The sequence below is a fragment of the Pterocles gutturalis genome, unplaced genomic scaffold (genome assembly GCF_000699245.1).
Source record: "Pterocles gutturalis isolate BGI_N339 unplaced genomic scaffold, ASM69924v1 scaffold17237, whole genome shotgun sequence".
Lineage (NCBI taxonomy): Eukaryota > Metazoa > Chordata > Aves > Pterocliformes > Pteroclidae > Pterocles > Pterocles gutturalis.
The window spans coordinates 3,011-13,302 of record NW_010115731.1 but is presented as its reverse complement, the minus strand read 5'-3'; the positions used below and the strand labels follow the sequence as shown (position 1 = coordinate 13,302).

General features: G+C 46.5%; 1 protein-coding gene across 1 annotated transcript; it reads left to right on the top strand.

Moving 5' to 3' along the window:
• Positions 1-227: 227 nt before the first annotated feature.
• Positions 228-10,158, top strand: GATAD2A (GATA zinc finger domain containing 2A; the record flags this gene model as incomplete). The annotated part of the gene is made up of 9 exons (XM_010075292.1): positions 228-357; positions 883-1,014; positions 2,488-2,577; positions 4,422-4,553; positions 5,644-5,811; positions 6,415-6,694; positions 7,231-7,520; positions 8,096-8,282; positions 9,211-10,158. Coding segments are annotated over 9 exons (1,540 nt in total), but the record flags the coding sequence as incomplete, so codon positions are not given.
• Between the last annotated feature and the right edge of the window lie 134 nt (positions 10,159-10,292).

Below are 10,292 nucleotides of genomic sequence, written 5' to 3'. Positions count from 1 at the left end.
AAAGCTTCCAAGATGAAGGAATTCCCCATTGCTGTGTGTGGTGTGGACTGGGAGGCTTCCCATCCGCCAGGAGCAGAGATGGGTTGAGCTCGTCCGGGTCGGGTTTGTTCAGAACTTGAGATTTGGGATTGCTTAGCAGAAGGTTGTAAATAATGTTACTTTGCAGCTTGAAGTTGTTTGCTTGTTTTTTATTCACTCATTCGTTGTATTTTTCTTTTGCTTTGCAGTGAAATAAAGAGAGAAAAGAGAGTCCCCTCACCGGACGTTATAGTGTTATCTGACAACGAGCCTTCAAGCCCCAGGATGAATGGTTTAACAAAAATAGCATTAAAAGAGACCAGCGCAGAGGCACTCATGGTGAGTCGTCTTGTCCTGACACACTGCTAAGTTGTCCCATCTAGAAAGAGGAAAACACACCACGTGTCCCTCCAGAGGCACCTGTGATCACGGGGTCCGGTGGATACCTGGTTTTATAAAGATTTGCGAATCTTGAAGCTGTTAGAGGCTGATGTCCCTTTTTTTAAATTTTTTTTCAGACTCTTTAACTTGTTGATTTTTATATGCTTCGAAAGTGCACCTTTTTCAGAATTGGTGCTCTAGTGGGTGCAGTGTCTATTGTCCCAGATTTATTGTCTGATTCTTCCATTTCACTATGTTTACTTGTTTTGCTAGTGAAAATACCTTTAAAAAGAATTTTTTTTGCCTAAGAGTGCTTTCTCCATAATCAGTTTGTGTCCGTATATTGCAGGCATGTCGGTGGTATTAAGACAAACACGACAATTATAAAGCTGCAAGTTCTTGTTGTAACTTGTATGGTATCTATCTCTTCCCTCTCCCTCCTCCCTGTTTTCCCATCCTTTATTGCCTTACCTGGCCCTGCAGAAAAGCAGTCCAGAGGAGCGTGAGAGAATGATTAAACAACTAAAAGAAGAGTTACGGTTAGAAGAAGCAAAGCTTGTTTTATTGAAAAAGTTACGGCAAAGTCAAATCCAGAAGGAGACCACTACTCAGAAGGTATTTGTTTTCCTACAGACGCTTATCATCTCATCTCTTGAAATGGAAGGGGAAAAATTTAAATAACTCTGGTGGTTGCCATAACCTATGGAACACAAGATAGCTTTGAAATATATCTCACTTTTCATAAAACCTTTATGAAGTTCACAGTGGTTTACCCTGTTCCCCGTTCCTTTTTGTGGAATTCCTTTTTTTGTCTTGCCAAGACCAAACGACAAGACAGTTTATCCTATCAGCCATATTCAAAAGCTGAAGCCCTTTGTGTTAAAACTCAAATGCGTTTATAAATGTAACGTACTTCCAGTTATTAAACACTCCAGCCCTTAATGCTGCGCAGAAATTGCTGAAATACGTTTGGAGGAGACTGTTGCACATAACCGATGTGCTAACAGGTAGAATTAAGGCGTTGGATGCCAGGCTCTGGGAGCTGGCGGCCGGGGGCTGCGTTCCGTCTGCGTGGCAGAAGCCCAGGTGTGGATTCCAGCTCTGACGAGGTGAAGTCAGTCTGCAGCTCGCTGCACGCTTTCAGCACCCGAAAATCCAGGCAGCCCCTGGAAGGAGCGGGTCAGCCCTGCCCCCCAAACTCCCTTCCCTTCCTCCTCCTTTCTCCCCACCCCTCCTCTGACACCACCAGGTGCAATATCCAGAGCGCTGGGAGAACTGTCCTTGTCAGAAACTGAACCTGGCAGCAAAGTCCCACCTTTTGTCAGAGCGGTTGCCCGCAGAGGAGCAGAGGAGGTGGGAGGCGAGGGGGCGTGCGAACACCCCACGCGCTCCTCTCCAGGCAGGGGCTAAATTTCAAGGATCTGTAACAATGGCAACTAAACGATTTAATTGTAGAGCGCGTGATGCTTGACTCGATGGGGTTTGTGGTGGGGGCGATGTGTGGGTTTCAGTGCACGTCCCGGTGCAGGGGGATGTTCGTGCAGCTCTCCTGGCTGGCTTCGGTTGAGCTCTTGGTGTTTGTCTGCTGGACTTTCGAATGCTTCAGTAGATTAAAACTAATGCAAGTACCTGCATCCCTCAACTGGCTGAATGCTGAGCAACGAGCTCTGGATGTTTGAAATAACGAGGGTGAAATGCCATATTCTGAACTTCTTAATACCCTAAGTCTTTTTCCTAAACTCTTTTTCACTTTGCATTGTGCTTGAACCTAATTAGTTGAGATGAGTAGTAATGGTGGATAAGACTGAGACTGCTAAAATATATTCCCACATTGCTCTGCTTTTGGTTTATAGGCTTTTTTATTTTCCTGGTGTAATCTTATCTATACTTACCTAATAACTTCTTCATTTAAATACGCCAGTTGAGATGCTTGGAGGAAAAAAAGGGCTGGGGGAGGGGGGAAACCACAGTCTTTGAAGATTCTCTTTCTGAGGCGCAAGGAGGTAAACACTTTTGTTCCCTTAGCTTCTGTAATTCTGCTTACACCCTTACACTCGTCTGCTTTCTTTCTGGTTTTTCCTCTTCCAGCCTGCTGGTTCCTCTGGGAGTGCTGTGGCCACCCCTCCGCCCTTGGTGCGGGGACCGCAGAGCGTTCCTGCTGGCAAGCCGTCCCTGCAGGTCAGTGGGGTGGGCCAGGCTGCCAGGCTCAGGGCGTGGAGCAGGCAGCGCAGGAAGGGACAGTCCCATCGCACTCTGGGCTTGGAGCCAGCTGCAGATTCCTAGCTCCCCCAAACCCCACTATAAGCTGTTTTTTTAGGAACCATTGGGGTGGGAGATGGAAGTAGGATGTCACGTGCAGATAACTCTCATAAGCTTGTTTTTCCGTGGCTGATCATCCTGATCCACTCTGCTGATCAATCCATCCATGCTAGTACTAACGGCCTTGGGTGCAAGAGGATGCCATGGAGTGACGTTATAGAAATATCGAGGCAGCCTGTTGCCGTACCCTCGAGAGACTTAATTGTGCCCTCAGTGTGACGAACTCTGAGCTGAGTGAATCACACGGTTGGTGGCTGAACGGCACATGATGGTGGAAAAGATCTTGGTTCAGACTAAATTAAATGAAACGTTGGAAAGCCTTGGGGAAGAAAAAAAAAAAGCAGAGGCAATTGACATCTGTCAGCCTAATCTTTTTCTTGAGTCTGGTATCTTGTTTCGCTTTTGGGTTGAAAACGTTTCTGTTATTTACCGTGGGGCTAATTCGAAACAAATTTCAAAACTGCTTCAGCACAAAATGCTTTCACAGGGAAAACGGCAGCTCTTGATTTCAGAATCCCCTGGAACGCTGTGCTCGAGGGAAGGGGTAAATTCGCTATCTGTGCGGGAAACATTAAAACCCAAAGCGATCTGTCAGTTGGAGTAATCTCTTCCTTGAGGCAAGTTGCCTTCACTGAAGACAGCACTTTCAGAGGAACTGGACCACGAGTTAAATCTCCAGCGATCAGACAGCGCAACTTCGGTTGGACAGAGCAGAGAGCTGGGAGCTAAGAACCCAGAATTGAAGTTATTCTAATTTGTGGTGTTTGGGCAAATTGACCTAACCTCCATCTGCTTTTGCTTGACTTAAAAACTCTACTAATCCCTGCATGTAGGAGCTGAGTTAACATTTGGTCTGCAGTTGAAAAGTGTAACAGGAGTGGATAAAACTCCCCCCTGCCTAAATACGTACGTGTGTGTGCACGTGGTAACTCCTGAAAGTGGGAGCTCCGGGGTTTTCAGAAGTCTGAATTCACAGGTGATGATCAGTTTGGGGCTTGAGTGAGGGAAGTGGCCGGATGTGTAAAGCCACGTGAACGGGATGGAGAGATCTGTTGCTCTTTAGGGGTGAGCGCTGCTCAGGGTCGGTCGCATAGCATCTGCAGGAGTGTAAGTGGTGCATGAAGCCATGTCACCTTTTACAGCATCATGCGAAACTTGGAGGATTTAGTGCAGTCCGCAGCCCAAAAAGCACAGGCAGCAATTTTTCAAGTTTCCTCAGCCAGCTCCTTTTCTTTTTCATTTTTCTAAAGCTTTCCCCTTTACCTGTCTCTTTTTTTTTTTCCATCCCACATACATGCACATACCCAGTCTGCTCACCTCCCCCCGTTCCTGCTTCTCGACCTTCTGTCTGCCCCCTGCTTCTCCTTAAGGACAGCAGTTTGTGTTTCCCCATTCTCTTACTCCCCTGCAAAATACACCTTCTTAATTCTTTTTTTCCTTTTTGCACACTACCCTCACTGCAGCCAGCCAGGCCATCTCTTGTCCTACGGTATTTCCCTTGGCTCCAGACAGACGCTGCATCTGTCGCATCAGCCAGAGGAGAGACGCTCTCGTCCTGGGGTTGTGGTGTGTCTCAGCACAGCGGCTCTTGAGCTGCTGGAATTTCAGATACTGCTGTATTGCCACACTAAGCAGCAGAAGAGAGCGTACGTATAAATACAGCAAAAGAAAACGCGGCGAGTGAATGATTTTCTGTTTTGCAGACCTCTTCTACGCGTCTACCAGGCACTGTTATTCCTCCTCCCTTGGTCCGTGGAGGGCAGCAGACTTCTTCAAAATTAGGAACGCAGCAAAGCACGCAGATAGTAATGCCACCTCTTGTCAGAGGAGCACAGGTAGGTGTTTGCCTTGTGGCAGGTCCGCTCTGTTTTTCCTTAATGCATCTTCACTACTTTCTTACTCATCTTTCTGCTTGTCTGGAAGGAGCCTGTGAAGTTCTGGCTGGAACTTGTTAACACAGCCAGATGTATTGCTGTTGAAAGCTCCTGCATCATTCCAGTTCTGTGTGTGTGCTGTCCCAGGATGCTGTACCCTGCATCACCTGTGCCGCTGCTTCCCTTCGCTGCGCCGGAGCACTGAAAAGTCAATTGACAGGCTTCCAGCTTCACCCGCTTTTTAGGAAAGCAGCAGCAGAGGAAATGAAACACAATCCCCTGTTCTTTCATTTTTTTCCCCTCGTTATTCTTTCTGTCATTATCAATTCCACCTTTTCAAATGCTAAAACTAATTTTTTTTCTCATTTTTTCTGTCTTGCGATTGAGTAAGAGCTGCTGAAAGGAGATAGTCAACTGGAAGTGCTGCTTTGCAGGGTCTTTATCACCTGTAACAGAAAATACTGATGTCATTAAAGGAGTGGGAAAGCAATGTTCCATTTGATACAGTACTCTAAAATCATGATTTCCATGGGATACCAGGGAAAAAATATGTCCTTGTTAAATGAGGATTTATTTGGCAGTGAAAGGTCTGCGTTTATGTGTTGCACAGCCAGCATTAAGGAGGAAGGTAGAGATTTGGAATTTCATTTTCTTTCTGTTCTGGTTATGGAGAAAAAACTCATTCTGGAAAACAGCTTTCCTAGTGCCTTTAAAACGAAACAAGCCTAACTACTATACATTTTGACAGAAGTTTGACTCGGAAACGTAAATTTACTTTTTTTTTTTTTTGGCACAGCTGTTTTGGCTGTAAAGTGATGGCCTCATACGAGCATCTTTCATGAGGTGCTCTATTTGTTCCATTTTGACAGAGGGAAAGGGGAAAACATCCCATTTTGACATGGATGTTAATTATCACGCTTTCTTTGCGTTCCCTGCCTTGCCTCATTCCCACTGTCTCATGTCATCCCATTCCCACCGCTTACTTCCCGCTGTCTAACCCTCCCCATCCTTCACGGCCCCATTGCATCAGCCCATTTCTGTCTCTTCCCAGCAAATCCACAACATCCGACAGCACTCCAGCACGGGGCCGCCTCCGCTGCTGCTGGCGCCGCGGGCATCGGTCCCCAGCGTACAAATCCAGGGGCAGCGCATTATCCAGCAGGGTCTGATCCGCGTCGCCAACGTTCCCAACACCAGCCTGCTCGTCAATATCCCGCAGGTGAGTTCCCCAAAGATGTTTTGTGCCAAACGTAGCGTTCATCTCAGAGGAGCAGAGGCGAACGGTGGTAATTAATGAGCGTTGGGCTACTGTGTCTAATTGGCGTGGCTCTAAGGGAGGTGGTTGCTTGTTACTGCTCCTCGTTCTTCCCGTGCAGTCCCTTTCTCTGTCCACATTCACCTCCTGTACATAGGATGAGGAAAAACATGACAGAGTATTGGGAAGAAATGCGTATTTCAGTGAACTGAATTTTGCGCCTCATTTAAAGTCAGTGCTTTGACAAAGTCATAGAGAAAAGGACTCCTTTGTTTTTTTTCTTTAAAATTCCTAAAACTGCCCTGTAAAAATGGTCAGTAAAGAAAAGTGAAGTTCTTTAGAAAAAGAACTGGTGCTAGATGCTGGGTGCGGCGTTGCAGTGAACGCATCACCCGCAGAAGCAGGATGCAGAGGCAGGCGGTTCGGTCTGGTCCCCAGCAGCCAGCTGTCATCGCACACAAACAGCCCCGCGCGGCGTCAGAGCCAGCGCTGCTTCCTTCCCTCTCGGGTCCCAGAGCACCCACCCGTCTGGCACTTGGCACTGAGCTGTGTCGTGTTTCCTCCCAGGCTTCACCAACTTCCATCAAAGGTACAACCGTGACGTCCGCGCAGGCTAACGCCACCACGACCAGCGCCGCTTCCATCGGCAACTCCAACGACTCGCCGGCCAGCCGGCAAACCGCCGCCAAGCTCGCCCTGCGGAAGCAGCTGGAGAAGACGCTGTTGGAGATCCCTCCTCCCAAGCCTCCTGCGCCAGAGATGAACTTCCTGCCAAGTGCAGCTAATAACGAATTTATTTACTTAGTCGGGTTGGAAGAAGTTGTGCAGAATTTGCTGGAAACTCAAGGTGAGACAGCGTTACAAATGTTCCTCAAAGGCGAGGAGAGAACCTTTCCCATCTGGACTTTTTATCTCAATAGCAGGCAGCAAGGAGTTTCAGGCTTCGCAGGATTAAATTGTCATACTCGCTCAAATCTAGGAGTCACTTCTTTAATAATTTTCAAACTGTTTTATTTAAAATTCTAAAAATGTCCAAGAAAATTCTAAAAAAAAGAAAATATTTCTCTTAGGCTAGACACTGATTGTAAAGATTTCTCTAAAATGCGTCCGGTTCTCCCCAGAGCTGTTGATATCCCACCTGTTTGTCCCTCACCACTAAATTCTCTAACCAAGATCTAAAGAAGTATCCAGTCAATACCTGCACACACTCATGGAAGAAAAGAGTTTAAAGATTTAGTAATGCAAAAGGCTTCAGACTGAGGGGATTTACGGGTGGAGGGTTTGCTTTGGGGTTTTTTTACCTGGTAAAATTCTTGAAGTTTCTCGAGTATTCATTCGTAGAAGCCGCAGGTGGAGCTGAGCTGAGCTGGTTGTGTTCTCCAGGTAAAGTTTCGGTTGCTGTATCATCTCGCGAGCCCTATATGTGTGCTCAGTGTAAGACTGACTTCACCTGCCGCTGGAGGGAGGAGAAGAACGGAACCATTATGTGTGAAACCTGCATGACATCGAATCAGAAAAAAGCCTTGAAAGCTGAGCACACTAACCGACTGAAGGCTGCCTTCGTCAAAGCCCTGCAGCAGGAGCAGGAGATCGAGCAAAGGATACTGCAGCAGACGGCGTCTCCTGGACAGACCAAGTCAGACCCCATCGTGCAGCACCACTCGCTCAAGCAGGTAAGGAATGTTCCTGATATTTTTTAGGATGTACCAAACAGAAGAAGGTGCTCCAACGCCAAATACACAAGAGTAAAGTGACCCAAGAGAGAAAAAAAAAAAAAATTGGCTTGAGCCAGGAACACATAATGTTGCTTGTGAAGTTTTAAGGTGATGGCAGCAACCATCCAGGGCAGAGGTGGGTCTCGCACACCTCACAAAACCAGCTTTCGGTTGGGGGAAGGCGGAAACCGCTTAAAGTTCTGCTTTGGGTTGAAATGATCCAGGTACGGGTTATTTCGGATGGGAGTAGAGTGCTGCCTGTGTACGCAGATGCTTCCACAGCACATTCTTTGCTGCTTTGCGGCTTATGATAATTCCTCAGCCTTAGAGGTGCTTTCAGAAGTAGAAACTGATTTTTATTTTGTTGTAAATGTGTCTTGGAAGTCTTCAGCCCTGGAACTATAGTAATGCATTGCAGACTGGGCAGGAGCAGCCAGGAAAGGAGAGAGGAGCAGCAAAGATTCATCAAGGCCATGGTACCTGGAGAGACAGAGAGCTGCAACGCCTGTCTTAACCCTTTCCTCTCTCGCCAGACTTCTAGCCAGATGTCTCGAGGTCCTCCTGGAGCTCCGCGAGGAGTGTTGCATGCATTTAGCCAGTCACCCAAGTTGCAGAATGCATCGTCTGCAGCAGCACTTGGGAGCAGGCCAGGTAAGCATGCTGAGAGACCTGTCAGCAAGGGCAGCGCTGCCGCCTGGAAGAAGACTCCCATCAATACAGGTAGATTTTTCTTTAAAGTTTTGCTTTTTTTTTTTTTTTTTTTTCATTTGTACTTACTAGCTGCACTCTGTCCAACAATCATAGTTCTTGGGGTAAGGATGCTTTCTCTTTGACACTTCCTGCATGAAAGCCCGATGGCACCGAGGCTTTGCTCTTAGTCTCGTTGTTGGCACTTGCTTTTGGTGTGGTTTATGCTCATCAAAAGGGGCAATCCAGTGGTGCTGCCAAACAAAAACTACCGCTTCACACAGCTAGAAATAGACGGAATAGATGTGATGTGGGACTGAGTCCCTGTGCGCAGCCAGTACCGCGCTGCAGGAGTTTGTCGGTTGTTTCTGGGAGGTTAATTCAGTCTGAATTCATTTTAATTTCAATTTCATTTTGACTGGTGTTTTCCCTTTGCTGAAAGTAAAGAGATGGGTTTGCTCTGGGTAAGGCTGCAGTGCACACGCCCAGCCTTCCTCAGGATTTGCAATAACTGGAGCTGTTGCTTTAGCAAATGGAAATTATAAATTCTAATTAATCTTTTTTATATATGTAAGACTCTGACTTGAGAAGAGTCGATTGTTCTCTTCAACGAGAATTAGCATCTCCAGGAAGGAAACACTGTAGCAACCAATTCTTTTGTGATTAACTTCTTGCCCATTATTGAATGGATTTCTGTTGATTTTTATTCCTCACAGCTTAATTTGTCATTTAAAATGTGATTTCATTGCAGAGAGCTCTAGCCTGCTCAAATCTTCATTTCTGGGACAAAATCTTGCTCCTAACGTTTTTGTCTTCTGAAGGTGTCTGACCTTCGCGGCCAGTAGTGCCCCGTGCTCAGACGATGGGGGGAAATGCGAGCAGCGTGGTTTTGCCGCTGGTTTGTCTCATGTTCTTATCACACGGTGACGCTTGTTCTCTCTCCTCTTTTCTGTCCCCTCAGGTGGAGCTTTACCCTTCGTTAATCCTAGTTTACCTGTGCACAAGTCGTCTTCAGCAGTAGACCGCCAGCGTGAGTATCTCCTGGATATGATTCCCCCACGGTCCATTCCACAGTCCGCCACGTGGAAATAATGCAGAGGAATGCCCGAGAGGAAGACTTTCCTGTTTCTGCCATCCTTTTTATACCACACCACAGTGGAATCTGCTTTAATCCCAGCTGGATATGCCCCAGGCTTTATAGGATGCAAGAAGACCACTCCTCATCCCATCGAGTGCTGCTGTCCCTGCTACGAGAACATGACACCACGGGGGTGGGAAGGACCTCAGCTCACTTGGTTCCCAGATTCTTATGATTGACTGATGAAGGCTGTCAGGGAAGGGGAAGAATTTTTTTTTTTTTTTTTTGGCTTTATGTATTTAGTTTGGATTTTTTTGTCACCAGCACAAAAGGAGGATTAAACGACTCTCTGCCTTCGGTTTCGTTATTAATAACTTACCCATTCACCAGGAACGTGGTGTTCGTTCGCGATCGAGCACGGATATCAGCTCAAGGAGAGAGGAATTTCAACCCCATCTTGCAGATGCATTTAGTGAGCCGAGTTCACGTTTGCTTTTCTTCCCTGCCCTTCCTCCAGCCAGGAGTCTACAGATTATAATGTTCCGAAATCTTCTGATGACGAGCTCATGATAAACAAGTGCAAACTCAAATTCCAGTTGAGTATGGTTTTTTTCCTAAGGGACTGGCTGCCACCAAAACGCGTCTGTTAGGTGGGAACCAGGGCAGGAGCCTGTCACTTTTGTTGGATTCTGTTTTGAATAGACTTTGAACTGTTGGTAGTCTAAAATCTAATTTACCGAATAGACAAACACCTTTGTTCAGTCTTTCTAATTCAGCGAAGAGCAGTTGGGCCTTTCATATGTTCCCAGAGACTTAAAAGTGAAACTGTTTCTGATTATTTTCTTTTTGGAGGGTTATTTTTTGTTGTTGTTATTGTTTTGAGCAATTTTACTCGGGGTGGGGGAAAAAAAAAAAAAATAAATAGGAATTCCAGAAGCTGCACGCAATCAGAAAGGGCGAGTGGA